Source organism: Corythoichthys intestinalis, chromosome 21, assembly GCF_030265065.1.
Source record: "Corythoichthys intestinalis isolate RoL2023-P3 chromosome 21, ASM3026506v1, whole genome shotgun sequence".
Taxonomy (NCBI): domain Eukaryota; kingdom Metazoa; phylum Chordata; class Actinopteri; order Syngnathiformes; family Syngnathidae; genus Corythoichthys; species Corythoichthys intestinalis.
Window position 1 is genome coordinate 27,109,833 of NC_080415.1, and position 23,091 is coordinate 27,132,923.

The 23,091-nt window shown below is 40.7% G+C and overlaps 3 protein-coding genes across 3 annotated transcripts in view; 1 reads left to right on the plus strand and 2 right to left on the minus strand.

The window, feature by feature from the left end:
• The window catches only part of rhbdl1 (rhomboid, veinlet-like 1 (Drosophila)), a 117,948-nt gene extending 103,939 nt beyond the window's left edge, over positions 1–14,009 (minus strand). Inside the window, exons 1-2 of the mRNA XM_057826924.1 lie at positions 13,916–14,009; positions 13,759–13,818 (exon numbers count right to left, since the gene is read on the minus strand). The gene's annotated coding sequence lies outside the window, so the exon portion shown is untranslated. The remainder of the gene's footprint in view (positions 1–13,758; positions 13,819–13,915) is intronic.
• Positions 11,671–12,826, plus strand: LOC130909961 (histone H1.0-B). The gene has a single exon (XM_057826927.1). It carries the CDS (start codon positions 11,882–11,884, stop codon positions 12,485–12,487), a length of 606 nt encoding a protein of 201 aa, XP_057682910.1. The 5' UTR covers positions 11,671–11,881; the 3' UTR covers positions 12,488–12,826.
• A 364-nt stretch (positions 14,010–14,373) lies between the features above and the next one.
• rhot2 (ras homolog family member T2) lies at positions 14,374–22,971 on the minus strand. Its single transcript, XM_057826923.1, has 19 exons — positions 22,766–22,971; positions 22,321–22,379; positions 22,132–22,213; positions 22,010–22,053; positions 21,891–21,944; positions 21,761–21,813; positions 21,581–21,689; positions 21,409–21,510; positions 21,237–21,335; positions 21,066–21,174; positions 20,883–21,003; positions 20,718–20,802; positions 20,507–20,652; positions 20,321–20,421; positions 18,113–18,243; positions 17,949–18,029; positions 17,764–17,886; positions 14,908–15,110; positions 14,374–14,831 (listed from the first exon to the last, which is right to left on the minus strand). Exons 1-19 carry the CDS (start codon positions 22,800–22,802, stop codon positions 14,714–14,716), a joined length of 1,857 nt encoding a protein of 618 aa, XP_057682906.1. The 5' UTR covers positions 22,803–22,971; the 3' UTR covers positions 14,374–14,713.
• Between the last annotated feature and the right edge of the window lie 120 nt (positions 22,972–23,091).

Below are 23,091 nucleotides of genomic sequence, written 5' to 3' on the forward strand. Positions count from 1 at the left end.
CGTCATAATGAAAAATTGTTTCTGTAAATAGGTGACGGATATCTACCTCATAACTATCGCTTAATTGTATTTTTTTTGTTTTGTTACTGCCGCATTTCCCCTCGATATTTTAGATGATAATCGATCCAAAGAAAGAAAAATTCAACGGTTAAAAGGGTAGATATCTGAAAAAGAAAATCTCGACCACTCCTTTTTGTCTGTGACTTCTGCATGCGACCCTTGTTATATTACAGTGTTTCACCCATAAAATTCCCGAAAAGTCCAGCTGTGGCCATTCACAGCTGTGTCTTGACACTCGGTGAGACATACAACAGTTTTTGAATTGAAAAAAGGTAAGTACGTGATAATTTCTCGTTAAAATCATGTGTCTTTAATTTTGCCTTCTCATGCTCTCACCTCAAGTTAGGGTTTAAATAAATAAAAAAATTAAAAAATTAAATGCCCTCCTGTTCACAATTTTTCTTCCCCCAGAAAATTGAGATTTTAAGCTGTCCAATGATGTATCACACATGCATATGAGACAATTTTGAAATTTGGCCAAATTGGGGGTCTCGGAGCAGAACTTCAAGTCACCTGAGTGTTTTCCACCATATATATTTTTTAAATTGGAAAAAAAAAAAAATGTATTTTTTTACATACACGATATACATTTTTTAGAAGAGGGAAAATTTGAAATATATTAACTATCAATAAGTTTTCGCTTTTCCTCTATTTTAAAATATTTATTCATTTTTCAATAAAAGGGAAAAAGTAAAGATTTTTAAATCACATTGTTTGATTTTTAAAGCATTTATTTCCAAATTAGAGTGGAAAATAAGTATTTGGTCACCTACAAACAGGCAAGATTTCTGGCTGTCAAAGAGGTCTAACTTCTAACGAGGTCTAACGAGGCTCCACTCATTACCTGTATTAATTGCACCTGTTTTAACTCATTATCGGTATAAAAGACCCCTGTCCACAACATCATTCAGTCACACTCCAAACTCCACTATAGCCAAGACCGAAGAGCTGTTGAAGGACACCAGAGACAAAATTGTAAATCTGCACCAGGCTGGGAAGACTGAATCTGCAATAGGTAAAACGCTTGGTGTAAAGAAATCAATTGTGGGAGCAATTATTAGAAAATGGAAGACCACTGATAATCTCCCTCGATCTGGGGCTCCATGCAAGATCTCACCCCGTGGCGTCAAAATGTTAACAAGAACGGAGAGCAAAAATCCTAGAACCACATGGGGGGACCTAGTGAATGACCTACAGAGAGCTGGGACCACAGTAACAAAAGCTACTATCAGTAACACAAAGCGCCGCCAGGGACTCAAATGCTGCACTGCCAGACGTGTCCCCCTGCTGAAGAAAGTACAAGTCCAGGCCCGTCTGTGGTTCGCTAGAGAGCATTTGGATGATCCAGAAGAGGACTGGGAGAATGTGTTATGGTCAGATGAAACCAAAATACAACTTTTTGGTAGAAACACAGGTTCTCGTGTTTGGAGGAGAAAGAATACTCAATCGCATCCGAAGAACACCATACCCACTGTGAAGCATGGGGGTGGAAACATCATGCTTTGGGGCTGTTTTTCTGTAAAGGGACCAGGACGACTGATCTGTGTAAAGGAAAGAATGAATGGGGCCATGTATCGAGATTTTGAGTGAAAATCTCCTTCCATCAGCAAGTGCATTGAAGATGAGACGTGGCTGGGTCTTTCAGCATGACAATGATCCCAAACACACAGCCAAGGCAACAAGGGAGTGGCTTCGTAAAAAGCATTTCAAGGTCCTGGAGTGGCCTAGCCAGTCTCCAGATCTCAACCCCATAGAAAATCTGTGGAGGGAGTTGAAAGTCCGTGTTGCCCAACGACAGCCCCAAAACATCAGTGCTCTAGAGGAGATCTGCATGGAGGAATAGGCCAAAATACCAGCAACAGTGTGTGAAAAGCTTGTGAGAGTTACAGAAAACGTTTGGCCTCCGTTATTGCCAACAAAGGGTACATAACAAAGTGTCGAGGTGAACTTTTGGTATTGACCAAATACTTCTTTTCCACCATGATTTGCAAATAAATTCTTTAAAAATCAAACAATGTGATTTTCTGGGTTTTCTTTTTTCCACATTCTGTCTCTCATGGTTGAGGTTTACCCATGTTAACAATTACTGTCCTCTCTAATATTTTCAAGTGGGAGAACTTGCACAATTAGTGGTTGACTAAATACTTATTTGCCCTACTGTATATGATCGCTCCCACCGTCCCAGCCCAAATGGATTGCAAGTCTATGGCCATCAATGGCACTGAATGAGTGACCATGAAACCAACACTAAGCAAGCTAATTATAAACAGTGGCAAGATGAACACGCGAAACGCACCGTTGAGCATATTCCCTCAAACAATGTGCGATGTTTGGATGGCTCGCTAACCATTAGAAGCACTCAAAGGGAAAAATGGATCCCTGTTCATAACAACAAATTAAAACTGAAAAGGATTTTTTTCTCAGCTAGACACAGAAGAGTGTGGTTATAGAAACTGAAATAGGAATGATTTAAAAAATTGTTGTGGTCATAAAACTAAAGCGCAATGAGGTGCTCTAAAGTGGCGAAGCGAACACAGAAATAGATTATTGAATACATACATTCATTTTCCATGCCGCTTTTCCTCACGAGGGTCGCGGAGGTACTGGAGCCTATCCCAGCTAACTACGGGCAGTAGGCAGGGGACACCCTGAACTGGTTGCCAGCCAATCGCAGGGCACAAGGAGACATACAACCATTCACGCACACACTCATACCTACGGACAATTTAGAGTGTGGGAGGAAACCGGAGTTCCCGGAGGAAACCCACGCAGGCACGGGGAGAACATGCAAACTCCACACGGGAAGGCCGAAGCCCGGGATTGAACCCTCGATCTCAGAACTGTGAGGCAGACGCGCTAACCCCTCAGCCACCGTGCCGCCCTCCTACATACATATATTTCTATTTAAGTTAACCTCAATCTTATGTTTTTTTCCTCGTGACTTGCACACACTCGCAGCCAACAATCAGGCCGGAATCACCAGTCTATACACTTGCCGTCAAGTCGTACTATTCCTTTAACTTTCCATGACTTGCTATAGTTGGCATGAGTCGTTTTTTTGTTTGTTTTTTAAATAAAGACTATTTGCTCTTGTAACTTTCAAATCTCTCACAGCATCACATGCACGCGCTCAACAACGGGGCACTCTAAAGCGGATTATCTGAAGTTCTACATTTAAAGTGCCTATTTATGCTGAACCATTTATCACTGGTTGTGCACACACATTTTTAAAAAGACATTCTGCACTTCACACATTGGCTGCCAATGACGGCGATGGATGTCCAAGCAATTTTGTTGGGTCTAGAACTCGTTCTTTAACTTAGTTATTTACCCAAGGCAAGCTGACAAAAGGCAGGGCATAAAGTGAGACAGAGAGTTGACGTTTTTCAACCTGCAGGTTGGGAGAGCCAGGAGACATGTTCCGCGACCAATGTCTCATCGAAGTCTCTCACTGAACTCTCCCGCACTGCTAACTTTTATTGAGGGCTTGTTGATGGGCGGAATACAGTTACAACATTGTTGTCCAACGTGGCAGGTTCGGTTGGGCAAATTCCTTATTCTAGTCATTGATTGAACAATCACACTCTTGATTGAATTAACAGTCACACTCTTTAGCAGGCAAGATATCTTTGTTTTGAACACACATTTGCACTCAAAGTACTGTAGCTTGGTGAAAAAGTACTGAGACGTTGTGTGATGAATCAACATATGTGTGTGTATCTATCAGCAGAATGTGAGCAATTGCCGGTAAGCACATGATTATGGGCTAAAACTGTATTCTTCATAATAGCTTGGGAGTGCGCGTATAAAACTGTGGGAGAGCAAACTGGCATAATATATTTGGCATATAAAAACAAGCTTATCTTACAAATTTTAACAGGGATTGATCATGATTCAGTGCCACTGATGGACAGACAATCCATTTAAACTAATAGAGCAAACAAAATGTTACGCTTAATTGTCTTACTTATTGTACTTTCCTTTTAATCCTTTGCTGTCATTGAGTGCATAGCTGTCCAATCCGTATGAACTGTGAGGGCTGACAGCGTAAACCTCACCTGAAACAGATTCACCCCCGCCCCCACCTGCATGACTCAGGGGTTGCTCTCCACTCATTATTTTAGCAGCATCACCCGGATTCAAGAGTGAGCTGGAGGGCGGTGCTGGTTCCGTGCATTTGTGTTTGGAAACAATCCGGTCATTTATCAAGCTGACAGCCACAGAGAAGGGTTTGCGGCATTAAAAATGTATTAAGTGGGCTGAGGGAGACAAGATGAGAGAGGGAAAAAATAGAAAATTGACTCAATATTGTGAAATAGGAAGAGAGACTCTTAAATCAAGACTTGATGAGAAGGTAACAAATCATCAAGTGTTATGTAAGAATTGTTTTTGGTCATGCGAATTCAAACTAAAGTCATGTGACTTAGGGGAAACACCCGCATAATTCGGGTTGTGGGGGCAGTGTATAAATCAGGTCACTGACATAGTTTTTTTAGTCCAAAATGCTCTACATTAAAACCTCTTGGGGATCCGAATAGGAAAGAGGTTTGACTCAAAGCTAAAGGGGAACATCAAAAGCCTGTTTAGACGATTGATCACTCAATTATCCGATCTTGGAATCAATTCGAATGACTTTGTTGGCAGGAAGAATGTCTTTATGCCACTTAACAGCTGAGCTGCTTTGAGCATTTTCTTGGCTCGACAACACAACAAGAGTGAAGGAAAGAGCGATCTCTAGTGTTCAAACATGGAAGAGCAGCTTACTGTCACGTGAGAAAATATAGTTTTTTATTTTTAATTTTATTTACTGTGAAGGGTATTGATACGGTAATCGCGTCTCAAAATTTTGCTCACAAGTCAAAGCAAAAAAACTGCTAAACTGGAAAAATCTCACAAATCGAGCCACTTATAGACAAGTTTCCGAGGTACTTCCGCTTTACTTCCGCATTTCTGCTCACGACTTCTGTTTTATACTTTCTCCAACCAAAACAACAGTGTGACTGGAGTAGCATTACTCATCAATATCCCTCGAAAAAAGAATTAGGAAATTCTGCATCCATCTGCCATCAGCGCGACATGGAAGGACAACATGTAGAAATGACTAATAGTTGCCACAAAACAAAATCGTTCTGTATTTTATTGATTTTATGGCAGTGGATGGAAACGCAATCAGGGACCTGAAAAGCTCCAAAGCATCCAGTTGAACGTGTTCTAATACATGAATGTGGAAATTTTGTGTTCATGAAGGCAAATGTGGAACCAGGACAGTGCCACCACAAAGCAATAACAGGTACAATTATGTTCAATTTGACTACAGTTCTGTGTTGCGTCACTCATTTCCCCTATCATTCACTCATCTCTCACTTCTGGAATAGTCCTCACTTCCTTTAAAACTGCTGCCATTACCCCAGTTCTCAAGAAACCTAGTGCCAACTGCTCAAATTTCAACAACTTTCGTCCCACATCCAACCAACTTTCATCTCTAAAATTCTTGAAAGAACTGTTGCCTCTCAGCTCCAAATTCATCTTTCCCCACAATAACCGCTATGAGCAGTTCCAGTCTGGCTTTCGCCCACACCACAGCACTGAAACAGCACTTGTCAAAATAACCATTGACCTCCTTTTGGCAACCGACTCTGGTTTTCTCACAATCCTCATCCTCCTGGACCTATCTTCAGCTTTTGACACCATCAGTCACGCCACCCACCTCCACCGTCTATCCACTATTGGCATCACCAACACCCCGTTAAACTGGTTCTCATCCTACCTTTCTGGACGTTCTCATTACATACAACTCAAGTCCCTTAAATCCACTCCATTACCAGTTACCTCCAGAGTCCCTCAGGGCTCTGTCCTCGGGCCCCTATTGTTCATCATCTACCTCCTTGCGATTGGCAACATTTTCCGTAAATTCAACATGAACTTTCACTGTTAAGCCGATGACACCCGGCTCTACCTTACTTCCTAACCCTCCTCCTCTCTCCCGCCCACCCTCCTGACTGTCTGTATCACCGAAATAAAAAACTGGCGCATCCAAAATATCCTCAAACTCAACAGCAGTAAAACCGAGGTGCTCCTCATGGGCTCCAAACCCACCATATCCAAATACCACCCCCATGCCATCCCATCACCATCGACAACTCCACTGTTTCACCTTCCCTGCAAGAGCCTGGATGTCATCCTGGAAACATCAATAATATTACCCCGATTGCCCACTACCACCTACGCACCAGCAACCGCCTTCGCCTCCGCCACCCCCCATTCTGCTGCCATCCTGGTTCATAGTCTTGTCACTTCCTGCCTAGATTACTGCAACTCCCTCCTATTTGGCCTCCCTCAAAAGACCCTACATAAACTTTGTCTGGCACGGCCAGACTGTTCTCCCTGTATTTTTCAAACACTGAGAGAAAAGTCTGGGAACCAGCCCATTAACAGCCTCTCGAGTAGGTACAAAATCAATCGACAAATCAGATTTGTTTATTTGTGTGACGTGTTCTTAACGAGCAACGTCACTCTTGCGCGTCGAAAGTCGTCTCCACAACAACACAGATGGTGAACGGGAGAGCCGAGAATATGTTCCAATCCACGGTAAAATCAGTTTTAAATTACCAAAAACACATCGACACGAGTCATTGACAACAGTCTGTCTCGCGCTAGCCATGTTGAATAAACTCCGCTCTCCTCGTATGTTTACTTCCGCGCGCATGTCCCTTGTCCTGCCCTCATCGTTTTACTAACGTCACGTCTGCCCGTCGCTGATTGGTCCACTCCGCTGTCTGTTTGCTGTGGCTTGCTCCGCCCTGGAAATTGTATCCGCTGAATGGTGGCCAGACTCAATAGCTGGAACAGCGGTGAGTTTGGTGTACTAGGCAAACATAAACTGCAACCGGTCCACAATTCAGCCGCTCGCATTATAACCCGTACCCCAATCGTCCACTACATCACTCCAGTTCTCCGCCAGCTCCATTGGCTCCTGGTCCACTTCTGCATCCAGTTCAGTTCACCTCCTCCTTACATTCAAGGCTTTCCACAACCTGGCCCCCATCTACCTGTCCGACCTCCTCCATATTACAACCCCCTCCTGTGCCCTTAGGCCCTCCACCTCCATAGACTTGTCTGCCCCCCCCCCCCCCCCCCGCTCCTGCTTGCCTCTGCACCATGGGGAGCAGAGCATTCAGCCGCTCTGCTCCAACCATAATCCCTGATTTCTTAGCGTTTTACTGTTCTGCTATTTTCATAGATAAGTATTTTATTGTTTTGAACGTCATATATATATATATATATTTTTTTTTTACTGTTTTTAGTCTTTAATTGGTCTAATTGTTTTTTTAAAATGATTGTATGGTGACCTTGAGTGCCAGAAAGGCACCTTCAAATAAAATTTAATATTATTACAGCTGACACATCATGACCCTTGCATTAGCTTCAGCGACAAAGTATGGAAAACAAACACTCATCTACTGCAAGTAATACACAGGCTTTCCCCCCAAATGCATAAATTCACGTGTTACACAATTTTTGTTCGTTTCTTTACAGGTGGAAAACTGTTAGGCAATGAAAGACAACTTGATGTGCCTCACAACACTTACGTTAATGGACATGTATTGAGATTACGCGTGTTCAACCTTGATGATGGATGGCTCGATTTACGCTCCACCTTCGTGAATATTTTTCTCATAATTTTATAAATTGTGATTTATTGACCTGTTTTGCACATGCACCAATTGTTTTCAATAAAACAAATGGAATCATGTTGTCCAAATTTTTTATTTCAGTCTCTTCAATCAAAAAAAAAAAAGACATATTTGTGTTTATATGTACATGTGTGATGACCTCATAATACCATAACGAAAACCTAGCTAGATGAAAATTACCTTATAACATTTCCTTCTAACAAAATCCGTGTCAGCCCTTCTGCATTCGGCAACTGTAATATTTGTAATTTCGCATCATTTTGGTCACTCAGCCGACATATCATTCTACACCCCATGTTAACACAGGCTGCACAGGTTGTTAAACTTTTGTCCATGAACAATCAACGAAGTGATGAGAACAAACATACAATCTTTTGGGTAGATTTTGTTAGGGTTTAAACCGCGAGCCAAATACCTATCTGCTGCTGGTTTCGATTTAGGGCGTATGGCGAGGTAGATCCACACTGGTGCTATGAAGCTGGACGCTGTTCAAAACATTCCAATTTCAAGCATATACTGTGTATATATAGGCGCTTCTAGGAGTGCATACAACACCGCACAGCACAAAAAGTCCCGGAGTCTCATCTACGTCTTGCTGAATCCATTTTTGGAGATTCCGTGGGTTCCTCTGGTTTGATTTGGCAGTTCAAAACTCGTCTGTTTCAACCGCAATTCATGGTGTTCCGTCTAAACCGGAAGTCCGTAGCAGAAAATGTCAAAGATAGCGCCGCCCTATTTTGGCTCAGAAAACTTGTCTATATCTCAGTGCCACACCTATCTTGTGACAGCCATTGACAGCGATAGATGTCTAAATCCATTTGAACTGCCTGTTCAAATTGGATTTCTATCGCCATCAACGGCAAAGAAACAATCATTTACCATTTTTATCAGTTCATTTCATTGTACATGCAGTACACTTGTGTTCTTTTATGCTTCTATTATACCCACTTTTGGTCCTGACAGCAACCACTGCAAGCTATAACCAGAGAAATACTGCATCCGAAAAGTGGCAACTGCTTGGTCTTAAAGTTTAGTGAGATTTTTTTATGGCGTCAGACTAACTGGATATAAAAACAAGTGAGAAGTAAATATACTGACACTTTTAAAAGGCCACAGACTCCTAAAATCTAATCAGCGCGGCAGAGATGAATTATATTTAATCGGTTTATAATTGAAGTTGTATTTCACTTCTGTTTAAATATGAAATCTAATAATTAGCTTGAATTGTTTTTCAAAACAGCCGAGTGCCACTTTGTAACAGCACCAATTCCAGCTCTTGTATTGGCTGTCATTAGATCATGAAGGTGTGCCTAATATTATGACTAGTTACTGTAATACTGCCGTAGGGGTCAGACCACTCACGTTCTCCAGCTAACTAAATCCTCCAGTATTAAAGGGGCAAGGGTCAACGTTAGGATTAGAGCTAAATGTGGCATTCTTCAAGAGCAAAATGTCAAAGAGGCACATTAAATGTGATCAACTTTGAAGTCGCTGGTGGCCACCCATCCATTTTCTCATATGTACACAAAGCACACAAAGGCCCTCAGTAGAGAAGTGGTGGGTGACGTTACCCAGAATGCTTTGGGCCAGCCGCAGGACAAGGCTGAATGCAGCTAAAACTGTGGACTGACGACATGTTTGTAAATCAGGCGGAAAGATGTCTGGATTGAGATATTACCGCTTAGATTAGAGGAAAACATAATTAACTCATTCAATGCCGTTGACGGAAATAGACGTCCAATCCATTTGGACTTGGACCTTCACCAATATCTAACACACTGCAAAAGTTGTAAAAGGCCATGCTACACTGACTCTCCCAATTCAAATAGACTGGACGTCTATTGCCGTCAGTGGCAGCAAACTTATTCAATCGATTTTATCATTTGTTTTAGCATATTAGTTCGTTTTTGTGAGGAAATTACAATTTACCACAACTTGATCACGATCATATAGACATTTAGAACCCTGAATTAGCATATTTTATGCTGAGTGACCCATTTTGTTGCAATGAACTAATTTTAGCATTCCCCACAACTAATTTATCACTTAAAAATTAAATTGGACGATTTGACTTAGAAAGTTAAGGTGACACACACACACAAAAAAGTTGAATCTTTAAAAAAAAAAAAAAGTCACCCGACACTAGACTTTTTTCCACCGGGACGTTGCGCGACGCGTGGCCGAGAAAAGCGACTGTTGAGCGGGTTGCGTTTGTCCAGCAGCGCCTCTACCTCTTCCAGGCGCAATCGAGTTTAGCAGCTCATGCAAACTGAGGCAAATTCCTTATTTTGAGTCGGGTGTCCAATTTCCTAATATATATATTTTTTATATTCCAATCACCCTATGTCGTACAAAACCACACGCTGTTATTGTTTTGCAACCATGTTATTTTTAAACCATCACCTTCCATCATTATCATCACTTCAAATGTACTCCTCCCTCTATGGACACACCTTAACACAACTACTCCAAACAATCCATCACTAAAATTCCAGTTACGATGATAACGCTTTAACTCATTTGCTCCAATTGACGGCAATAGACGTCTAATCAATTTTGACTGGCAATGTCAGAATGGATTGAACGTTTAGCGCCGTCAATAGCACTGGAAAATGACTATTCACACCCAGTCCTCCCAGTTGAAACGAATTTGACATCTATAGTTGTCAATAACAGTCAATTAATTAATGTTTTTAATAAAAGCAGCAAGTGGACACTTTGCTGCGTTCAGGTGCACAAGCAGGCTCACCTCCCCATGCGAACTGCGTGTTTTGTTGCTTCCACACTTAATAACAATTGAATTTGCATACGTAAAGTGATGATATACAAAATTATGTCAAATGACGTCAAGTCACGTCGAGGGAAAGAGGCACGTAACAGTAGCTGGGACAAAATGGCGCTACGAGGACAGACGCTGGCTCGTAAAAATGACAAGAAAAGCTACAGAATGGCTACAAATGCAGATTTTAATGTTAATATTTTAAAAACAAAAGTACGCCTGTAAAAGAGCTCAACGTGATGGAGCGCACCCTTCATGTTTCAAGTGTTTTTGACAGATGCGCCTGTCAGTTCCCAAACAAAAGAGAAGCACCAGCGCCGCGAATTCAAAGACTTTACTTTGGGTTATGCATCTGGTTCCACATCTGCACACTTGATGCCCCCCTCATTTAACCACTTGACGTAAAATAAACAATAATTGCATCCACGATCGACTAAAATCACGTTGAGATGTGTTGGCAACTTTCCTGACAATGGACAAGGAGCGCCTACTGCCATAGTGACAGATGTAAACATTTCGGTCCAAAAAGGGCAAAACGGACGGATAAAATCCCAATTTCATCATGCATATAAACCCACGTTATCACCACTAAAGTCACGAATAACTCAGAAAAGGTGACATTTTATTTAAACGAGGTTTAACAGTAAATAATCTCGACCACGTCACTTGAAGTCAATGGCCGGAGTGTGTTAGTTGGGAAAATGTAAGCCTGAATTAAAAGCGAAAACGGAACCGTGGACCGAGCCGACGGTGCTCCATCGACAGAGCATAGATTCACTTTTCATTCGCCTGTGAGAATTTCCCCCGAGGTTCCGTCCGTTTGGGTCAATTTAAGGCGAATTGTGCAAAATTGTTGGCGGCGCCGATTACTTCCAGCCGGTTTTCCCGGAATAAAAGTTGTTATTCGGCGTTGTCGAGCCCGGCCGAACCGGTCTCGGGGAAGCCCAATGTCTCTGCTACGGGTAGATCGTGTTCGGCGGGTCGGAACCGGCGCGCACTTGTTATATTTGAGACGAATTTGACGGTGAAGAAACACAAACGAGCCAGCGCCAGTTCCATGGAGTCCGCTATATCAGCTGCTGGCAGTTGGTGTTCTCAATCACGTCCGCAGAGAGGCTTCATAGGATACACGGCGCGCTTGTGGAATTACACACTTAAGACATCCACTGTCCAGTCTCGTCACTCCGTGGACACGTCACTTTAACAACAAAAAGTGACGTATTTGGGACTTTTGTTTTCCCTTGGCGAAGCTTGTTTTTGTGTCGTTTTTCGCAATTTGACGACTTTTGGGTGCCCGTGCGTGATAACTTCACAACCGTAAGGGGGACAAAAAAGGATAAACAGAACCATGGCAGAGACATCAGCATCCCCGGCTAAAGCCAAGAAATCCTCCAAACCCAAGAAGCCCGCTTCTCATCCGAAATATTCGGACATGATCCAAGCGGCTATCGTGCACGACGCCAGCCGGAGCGGAGCGTCCCGTCAGTCCATCCAGAAGTTCGTCCGGAAGAACTACAAGGTGGGCGACAACGCTGACGTCCAGATTAAGATGGCCCTCAAGCGGCTGGTGGCGTCCGGGTTTTTGAAGCACACCAAAGGCATCGGCGCGTCCGGTTCTTTCCGACTCGCCAAGGCGGACGACGCCAAAAAGTCCACCAAGAAGCCGGCTGGGAAAACCAAGAAGCCAGCTGCTAAAACTGCCAAGCCGATCAAGAAAGTGGCCAAGCCCAAGGTGAAGGTGCCGGCGAAACCCAAGAAAGCAGCCGCAAAGAAGAAGTCGGCTGCCAAGTCGACTAAAAAGGCCTCGCCGGTGAAAGCCAAGAAGACTGCGGCCACGCAGAAGAAGAACAAGCCGGTCAAGGCGACCAAACCCAAAGCCAAGCCCACCAAGAGGGCGGCGAAGCCCAAAGCCAAACCCGCCAAGAAGGCTGCCAAAGCGGGCAAAAGGAAGTAAAGGGACACTATCACAGACTGTGTAAATATTCCTAAAAAAAAAAGGACTCATTTTCGTATATGTATTATTTTTGTAAGATTCCATGCAAACCTCTGCTAAACTCAACTCCAAACTATTTCAAGCATTCAAAATAACTTCATCATGGTTTTTAAGGATTCCTAATGTACATTTGTGCTAGTTGTGACATTGGTGGTCCCTATGTAGTGACGTTATCAAGGTCCTAGTGCTTTACTGTAGCGGATCCGTTCATTCCATCCATTTTAATGTGCAAACCCAATAACCCGTGATCCTAATCCACCTGATTTTGTATCGACGTTCAATAAAACGCAAGAGAACGTGTGTTGGGAAACTTCTTTTGGTGCTTGTAACTCAAGAATGATGACGTCAGAGACACGAGTGACGTAGATTGACAAGATTAAACGGTACATTGTCATGGACGGCGATAGACGTCCAAACATTTTGAACTACAAGGGTTGACAGTGATTAGCTTCCCAGTCCAAATGGATTGGACGTCTATCCACGTCAATGGCAGCAAATGAATGAACTCTGTCTTTAGATCGAATTAATCACTTGTGGGATTTGAATAAAAATGTATAATTAAAAAGTAATTAAACTTGTTATTCGCATTTTAATTGCATAGGAGTCCTACACACAAATATAATCTGGAAATGTGCAATTTATTTCATTTAAATATGAACAAGAACTATTGGCAAACTACATGTGCAAAAACTTTTGGTTCAAGAGCCAGATCAAGCCCAAAATGTCTTTTTAGTCACGTAATTTAAATAAAAAAATAAAAATGAAAATTAAGTCAAAATTATGCCCATAAATGACTGAGGACAAGAAGCAGAAGTTTTTGTTAAAATATAAATTAAATGTCTGCAAATGTTTACTCATAGACTTCACTATCATCTGATGGTGAAGTCTATGGTTTATTATCACTTTTTTTTTATTAACCAGATTTTAAAATTACTTCCATTTAATAAATATTTACATCTTCATTTTGTTTTTACCTCATTTTTAATTAAAAAGAAAAATGAACAAAACTAAATACATATTTTTTGGAGCATTTTCCCCAATTTACATAAAAATTTTAAAAATATCAAATGGAAATTATGTAAGTTGCTATCAAGTGGCTCATGAAAAAGGATTCGAACCATTTTTACGTCAACAAAGACACTTAAAATATTAAATTTAAATATGTAGTGCTCCATAAAAATCTGAAAATTTACGGTTAACTGAACAACTATTACAAGATATCGGTCACTTACTGTTGTACACTGCCATCTTCTGGTCATTTTGAGGAACTTCCCTTGCTGGTAGACTAAGAACTGGGACAACCAAAGTAGATATAATTCAGACATCATTGAAAACGGCATTAAAACAGCAATAGACAATTGAAGTATGTTTAAAGCAAGTATTACTCACTGGAAAAAATCTGAAGATGTAGATGTCAGCTTCTGGAAAGAGTAAGACCTTAAATCCAATGTGATTTGTTCTTTTATTGAGCATATTAAGAACAGATTCACTTTCATTATGAAAAACTAACATCAAATACATCGAACAACAGGGAATCAAGTTCATTTAAAGTAAAAGATAAACATCCCCAAATATTTTCAGTCTCAAATACTCCCCAAATATATATTTTAAGAGGGCTATTATGTAAATATTTGAATACATTTCTCTAAATTTGTAGCTGGACGGGAGTAAATCTCACCGGCTGATATAAGAGGCAATTTATTTCTCAGGGCAAAGGGCACTTAACATGCTATCCCTAGTATTGCTCAACTCCTTTTAAATGAGTTTATCACTAGTAGACATCCAATCTATTTAGAGTGGGAGGGATGGCATCGAAAGTCATTCGCTGCCATCCCTCCCACTTCAAATAGATTGGACGCCCAGCGCTGTCAATGGCAGCAGATGAGTTAAAGCTGAGGCAAACAAAACAGCGCCAATCTAGCACTTTTGGTGAAAATTAATTTCCAGTCAAGAAGCCAACTTGGCATGCGCTTAGAAAACTAAAAATTTGAATCTCATGAACTGCTAAAAGTCTTCTCCTGGCCAGCGTTTACGCATTTTCATATCGCGTAATCAATACTTTTGAGTAGGTAAGGCAGAAACAAACGTAAGGATCACCGAAACACACAAATTGGCGGATTACAACTCTGTTGTGAGTCTCGAGCTGTCCAGAGGAACAAACAAATGGAGCACTCAGCTGGTCGCTGTTCATTTCAGTCTGACAACCACTCTGTAAATAGTAAATCCCGCAACTGCAACCACAGCGGAGCCCAACGCGACTCTCAGCCAGAATGACGTGTTGCTCATGTCTGAACCGTTCAGGTGTCTGTGGAAAAAAAGCAAAATATGTAAACTGAAATTTCTGAAAGAAAAGTAAGCAATTAGTTGTAAATCCAACATACGGGTACACAGCAGCCCAGGCAAGTCTGGTGTATATGTTCTTGGCGCTAGCTTCGGGAAACGTGTAGGAGAAAGGCAGAGGTTGAGGCAGTCTGTGTTTGGAGCAAAACTCTGTTGCCGTCACTCCGTGGAATTGCTTGACTGCAGGGAGGTCTTGTTTGGAGGCCACCAGCACACATGGGATTTTGCTCTCCATGTAGTGTTGCTGAATGAATACAAGGAGGAGAAGCAAAGAGCAGCAAAAACCTGAGTTTGTTAACATTAAGGAAGTCTGAATCTTTAACTTAGTGAAACTGTGATTGGGTAGTTGTTGTTAAAGTAAATTCTCTTATTCTGTAAAAAAGTCTCGACTGCGCTAGATTGAAACAAACCAGCTGGTTTTGCTATAGCCAATTCCAACATTTTATTGTATGATCCTGAAGTGTCATCAATAAGCAATCTCTTGGACGCCACTGTTGAATGCTTCTCTGAGCTAATGTTGTGTTCTAATGAATATAATGCTAGCGTGGACGCTAACAGCTAGTGCTATGCTAACATGAAGGCCATTTGCTAACCGCTGTTAACACGGAATGCCACTACCTAATCATGACTGGCTACTGGATCGCGACAGATTGCTACTGTGCATGCTCAAACCAACGTCACTTCCCCTTGAGCGTTGACGGCAGATATAGATATATCTGTGATAGATTAAACAATAAAAATACATTTTTCTTTCTTTTTTTGGGGTGATAATGGTCTCTGAAGGGTTTACTTAGGTTAGGGGAGAGGAAGACATATGTAAGGAAAGCTGATTGTAAGCAACTTCAAGGTGTAGATCGCCACCTAGTGTAGAAGAACATGCAGCATCGATTCACCCATTCTTTCGATCTATATACAGTACCTCGACATACGATCGCATCGACACACTCTCTTTTCGACATCCGACGTAAAATTTGACTCGCCATTTGTTTCTACATCCGACGACATGCTCGAAATACGACGACATGACAGCGCCGCAGACGGGTGCACGTTGGATTTTCTTGTGAGAGAAATCACAGGTTCAAAGAAGGTTAGTGCAAGTGGTGAATGGAAAAAGGTGACGCTTACCCAGAGGGTCGTCCCAGCGACGAAACCCCAAGGCGCAATGAAGGTAAGGGCCAGCTCTCAGCAGCCGGCCGCGATGGGGAGCCAGCCTGAAGGCTGCAGGGGAAGAAGCCGCGTGGCTTCTAACCGCTAGAGAGCCAGCCCGAAAGCCGCCAGGGAAGAAGCCAGGGTGGCTTCTAACCGCTGGAGAGCCAGCCTGAAAGCCGCTGGAGAAGAAGCCCCAGTCCGCCCCGATTGGCGGCCGTGCCAGGGGCCCGAACCGCGGCGCTTTCGCGCGATTTATTTCCAGAACTTGTGCAACAAAACATGCCTACTGCCGCTCCAGTTGACAGGAACAACATAACATTAAAAGAAAGTAAAATAGAACTGCACTCTCTATCTCACCGTCATGTCAGCCATGCGGTGCGTTCAGATACAGCAAAAAACGTCCGCCACATTAGAACCCGATTCGTCACATTATTACAGGAATTATTATTTTATTATTGAAGTTTTTATGAATAACTTATGTGTTTTGCTATGTGTAATTGCCATTTATAATAGTACCAGCAGTACTTATTAACAATTTAGTGTAGGTTTTCGTGTTGTGGAATTAATTAATGAATTTATAATGTATTCTTATGGGAAAATCCTGCTCGACATACGACTATTTCGACTTAAAAACAAGGTCCTGGAACGAATTAACTTCGTACGTACAGGTACCACTGTATTACCTTAATGTCTTTCAAGAATTTAAAAAGTTTTCTTTACATCCTGCCGTCCTCTCCCCTCACCCAAATTAAACCCTTCAGAGACTATTCACGCTGTTAAAATTTAAACTAAAAACAATGCAAACATTACTTTGTTCTAACCTACAAGGTTTATTAAATATCTATAGATTAACTTGTCTTTTTTGTTAGTCATTGATAAGCTGTAAGAAACAGTTATTGTAAAAATATTAGGGCTGTCAAAATTATCGCGTTAACGGGCAGTAATTAATTCTTTTAATTAATCATGTTAAAATATTTGACGCAATTAACGCACATGCCCCGCTCAAACAGAATAAAATGACAGCGAAGTGCAATGTCCACTTGTTACTTGTGTTTTTTTGGAGTTTTGTTGCCCTCTGCTGGCGCTTGGGTGCGACTGATTTTATTGGCTTAAGCACCCATGAGCATTGTGTAACTATTGACAACAATGGCGGGCTACTAGTTTATTTTTGATTGAAAATTTTATGTATTGAAAATTTTAATGTCTTATCTTTCCATTCCAACAATAATTTAGAGAAAAATATGGCATATTTTATAGATGGTTTGAATTGCGATTAATTACGATTAATTTTTAAGCTGTAATTAACTCGATTAAAAATTTTAATGGTTTGACAGCCCTAAAAAATATACAAAGGCTTCAGAGTCATAGATTTTTATATGTGTGTGTAAAGTTTGTTGTACACATGTACATTAAAACAGTTTCAGCATTTAAAGGCATTGTGTTTTCTTCGATCTACATCATAATCATTGGATGCTTTCTTAGGAGTCAAAAAAAAAGAAAAAAAAAAGAAAAGTTTTCTTTAATCCATCACGTACATGTCTATAACTGCCGTTAATGCTCAGGAATGCTCGAGGATGTGAAGTCGGTTCGTGCATGCGCAGTAGCGATTCGGTCGCCCATCACAATCGGATCGCGACATGGACGATATTTGTAATTGCTAGTCGCTATGGCTAATCATTGTGTGCGATAGCTAGTATTGGCAACTCTGGATTCAATTCTATTCAACTTCACTGGAATGTAAATCATACCTTGTAGATGCTAGCACAGTAGTCAAAGGAATGTGGGTCACTGGAATCATACATTAGACAAGCGACGTCGCAGCGCGAGTCCGACTCTTTCAGGAAGTCCGCCTCCACATCCACCTCGTGCAGCTGTACGGAAACCGGTGTGAACCAGTGCGTTCAACACATTTGACGACAAACTGACTACTTACGATAAGGGACCTCTCCTGATTGCTAATTTGGACTGTGTTTATGGTGAAGTTGGAAAAGGCACTGCCGCTGCTCGAGTTGTTCTGGCAAAGTAACAGATGTGTTAGTTAGACCACCGCATGATAGATTTGTAGTTCATATGCCTGGCTGACAGGTGGCATCGTACCACAGTGTTATGGCCAATGAAGGCCTGGAGAAAAGTCGTTTTGCCTGTTCCCCGCTGCCCGATCACCTTGCACAGAAAGACTGACCGCTGCGTTTGGCGCTTCTCCAGGTCCACTTCTCGCTCTCTTGTCACTGTGCATCGTGACGGTAGAAAGATGGCATGTAAACACAATATAATGCTGTCATTTCTCAAGGACACCTATATAGATCCATACTATTAATCCTCTTACTGGGATTGTTGTTTCACGGTCCATGTATTAGGTTCTTTGCGGCTGCCCTGCATTTTGTTTTTAACATAATTTTTCATGTATGATATGTATGTATGTATGTATGTATGGTATAAGACCACCCCCCAAAATTGCATTTCCGCGGCTGCTACACATGATTGCTAGTATCCATGCTCAAAAATTTAAGTATGCACAAGGTAAATTGAGTTTTAGGGGGCAAAGTGACAGGTCTTTGATGATATATGAATACCATTTTGCGTAATTGCACATGATTGTACCAAGATTACAAACAGATGTTTTCGTAGGGTTTCCCAACACAACCAGAAGTAGGTGTGATTAAAATATAGTCTGGTAGAGTTGTCCGATAATTATTTTTTAACCAATACCCTGAAATTCGTCTGAATGTGTTGGGCCTGATTAACATTTTTAAAAGTTTTACACACGACTTGTCACGGTTTTGGAAGCACTGGTATATGTGCCTTTTAAAAGTGGGTCGCCAGGAGAACCAGTGTTGTTTACTGTAGTCCACTTGTTATTGTTTTAGGGGTGTCAAACGATTAAAATTTTTAATCGAGTTAATTACAGCTTAAAAATTAATCGTAATTCAAACCATCTATAAAATATGCCATATTTTTCTGTAAATTATTGTTGGAATGGAAAGATAAGACACAAGATGGATATATACATTCAACATACAGTACATAAGTACTGTATTTGTTTATTATAACAATAAATCAACAAGATGGCATTAACATTATTAACATTCTGTTAAAGCGATCCATGGATAGAAAGACCTGTAGTTCTTAAAAGATAAATGTTAGTACAAGTGATAGAAATTTTATATTAAAATCCCTCTTGATGTTTTCGTTTTAATAAAATATGTAAAATTTTCAATCAAAAAATAAACTAGTAGCCCGCCATTGTTGATGTCAATAATTACACAATGCTCATGGGTGCTGAAGCCCATAAAATCAGTTGCACCCAAGCGCCAGCAGAGGGTGACAAAACTCCAAAAAACACAAGTAACAAGTGGACATTGCACTCTGCTGTCATTTTAATCTGTTTGAGCGGGGCATGTGCGTTAATTGCGTCAAATATTTTATATTATTTAAATATGTAAACTAAAGTGCAATCACATTCGTAAATGAATGGCTTCTGGTTTTTGAAATGTAAATAAACCAATCTATTGTGATAAAACAACAAAATGGCAATAACTGCATTAACAATCAAAGAGAGGTCTAACTAACTTTAGTCTTGAAACAAATCTGAATAAAGAAAAACATTGCAAAAAAATAATGCAAACTGGTTAAACAAGAGAAGCTGAGATCTGTCATGACAGAACATCGCTTCAATGATATCTGGCGCCATCTAGCGTCGTGAATGGGTATAATGTCTAGACCCCGAATATAAGATGACCCACACTTTTTCAGTCTTATTTCAATGCAAAAAACAAAAAAAAAAACAAAAAAAAACACCGTCTTATATTCGTTCCAATACGGTATTATGGCTAATTGTATTATGATGCCCTACTTGATGCTTTAATAGTAACAATGCTCACATAACAAATCCCAGGCATCTTAGTTTCTAGACATCTAATCCTCAATAAACTTAACTGCTGTACTAAACTGTGACCAGCCCGTGTACAAAGGCAGAAGGTTTCTACATTCATTTTGGAGGCAACATGAATATTGGCCTAAAACCAATAATAAAAAACCGATGTCAATATTATCCGCTATTTTAAAAATGCTTTTATCGGCAGATATTATTGCTACCCGATCATATCGGACAATTCTATAGTCTGTCAAAAAATAATTAAATAAAAAATGTCAAGATGTCACTCATTAAAAATAATAATAATACATTTCATTTCTAGAGCGCTTTTCAAAACACAATTGCAATCATTGCATATATTTGAATGGAAGTGAAAACTTTCTCCATCCAACATGAAAAAATATTTTGCCTACTACCCAAAATACACACACCCGTTACTGCAGCAGTCTGCGACTCCTGTTCTGTGAGAATTGGATAGCCGAGGTATCCCAGATGTTCCAGGCAACGATGGATGTCGAGATAAGCGGAAAGTCTGCATGTCAATTAAAAAAAAAACAAAAAAAACTATTGGTAAGTAAACATTAACATAAGCTTGAAAAACAAATTTTGTCACGTACTTCCACTGACAATGGTAACCGTGATTAGAAATATAACCCTCATCAGTGGTTGGGACTGTCGTGTAGACTTCCGCACCCCATGGCATGTAAGGACAAGCACAGAACAGATTCTTCAGCTCCTCTGGTGATAATGCAGAATCTTTATCCTGAGGGCGGGAAAATGTACATTAACACTGACAGTGATTTAAAACTGGAAAATCTATCGACTTACTTCATCATACTTGTCAAACAGCCGCTGGAGGAACTGTTGACCCAAATCATTGAGTTCAGTGGTACAGCCCGCAGGAACCCGTAAGCTGTCGTGACACCAACAACCATTAGAATGTTACTACAAACAAAAAGCACAACAGCGCGGCGGACATGTACTGTGACGTACGCGGGGTAAAGGTAATCGTCGGTCAATTCCAGGTTGTCGTCGTAACCAAACTTTCTGAGGATTGTCCATGTGGTTTCGTGTCTGCCCCGCTGAATGAATAAAGTATTGAGGAACAAAAATCCTACAAAACAAAAGCTTTTAGCAGGAAGTAGCATTGTAAAATAAACACTATTAGTGTTCTACCATTTAGCGTGAGACCATTATCCTGCACTCCATCACTGGTGTTTTTCCAAACGACCGTCTTCACATCTTCTAAGGCTTGCGGAGCTAGCGGATTTCCAAAGCAAGATTTCTATAAAGAAAAAGTAATGTAGGCAATTTACACGGATTTTCGTGACCGCTTGCGATACGCACCTGAAAACGGTTGAGCTCAGTGTCACTGAGAACGCGATCGTTGTCCTGGTCGGAGATATAGAAGATTCGACTGAGCGCTCGGACGCAAAGAGGTTTGAGCTGCGAGGGTGAGAAAATCAAGTCAGTGAAAACAGGAATTTTAAAACAAATATATATTTAAAAAATATTCAACCTGTTTGTCCTCGGGGTCATACAGAGGGGCAGTAGGGTGGAGGACTGCCTTCTGAGCATAGTAGAAGAGCTCGGATATGTTTTTGAGATTCCTAGCAGAACACTTGATGTGAAATGAAACAAAAAATTGTGAATGAGCAGCTTTGTCATATGGAAATATGAGCAAATCTCACCTCGACACATGTCTCAATTTCAGAGAACTGGTTCATGATAGGGAGAATGGTTTCCATGGAACTACCAGAGCGCAGATCTGACTTGTTCCCCACGAGGATGATTGGAATTCTGATGTGATTAAAAAAAAGTATAATTTGTTACTTTTCATTATATCACAGCTTTCTAAACTGGATACATACTTGTTTCCCTTTTCTGCATCGCCGTTTACTAAAGGTATCCATTTCGTCTTAATCTGAAAATAAAAACATGGAACATAATTGGTATTTTATGCTGTTGAATCATTTTAAGCACTCGTGTGTGGAAAACGACCTTCTCTATGGAGTCTTCATTGGTGACATCATAGACTACACACACCACATTGGCCTGCGTGGAATGATAAGATTAAATTCTTGAACTATTTGGCCACTCATTTCAGTTTCTATACTCACCTTGAGAATCTCTGATTTGAGTGTCTCATCACTCTGCTCTTTTTCTGTTGAGATTATTTGACAATATAAAAATGTGTGTAAAACATTATCAAAATTATACTAATTTATCAGATTTTTGTTACCTGAATAATCCACAATGTGTGTGGGCACCTTCTCTGGAGTCACATCAGCAGGGATGGTGATTTCTTCAGCTCGAGATGGAACCTGTGAGTCATATTTAATATCTTTGAACTCTTATCATTGATAGATTGCAGGTACAATAGGAAGTAAAGCAAGAAAAGCAGATAAGGAGAATTTTTGCTCATACTAACCTCCTCGGGGAACTCCTCTCCAACCAAGGACATAATGAGTGACGTCTTCCCCACCATGGCTTTTCATTAGGAAAATAAAGTTTAATTTACTTAAGAGCAGTATTTTTTTCCTCAAGACAAAACTAAAAATATATATATTTCAAAACGGATAATTACATAAATGTTTAAAAAGGAATAATACAATTTTTAGAACACCGATTTAAATGGGAAAACAAACGCATGCAATTACAGGTGTGCATGTGACATTATCGCAACACACGTCGTTTCACATCAATTTAACATAAAACCACCTAAATATGTAAACTGCCAAACTATTCTTCGTCATAAAAAAATCATAGTTTATAAACGAGTCCGCGTCCAAAATGAACCAAAAAGTTAGTAAGTTAGCTTTAACAGCTAATGTTTGCTAACTCGGCCAGCTGTCAGATAAGAATTCTGTACTTACGTTCCCCCAATAAAAGTATCCTCACGTCTTGCTTCATTTTGTATTCCCTTTCGGAGAACAGCCACACACGCCGCTGGGTTACGGAGACATTTGTCTTTCATTTGTATGCCAAAATGCTCGCTTTAAAAGCACCAAACTGTGCGCCTCTTCGCTCCGCTCTACTGCGAATTTTGGACACAAGGTGAACTCGTACATTTCCGGTTCAAAAGGAATAGCGGGAAAACACTCCCTCTGCTGGACACAACACGAACTACAAACAGATTGGATTTAACAAACGTACTGTCATTTTATGTCTAAGTAAGTGATTTAACGTAAATAATTACACG

Coding starts and splice junctions, on each gene's coding strand:
- rhot2 (XM_057826923.1), bottom strand. CDS start 22,802: ATGAAGCAAGACGTGAGGATACTTTTATTGGGGGAAC. Junction 21,690..21,760: donor GATGCAGAAAAGGGAAACAA/GTATGTATCCAG, acceptor TAATCACATCAG/AATTCCAATCATCCTCGTGG. Junction 21,175..21,236: donor CTGAGCTCAACCGTTTTCAG/GTGCGTATCGCA, acceptor TTTTCTTTATAG/AAATCTTGCTTTGGAAATCC.
- LOC130909961 (XM_057826927.1), top strand. CDS start 11,882: ATGGCAGAGACATCAGCATCCCCGGCTAAAGCCAAGAAATCCTCCAAA.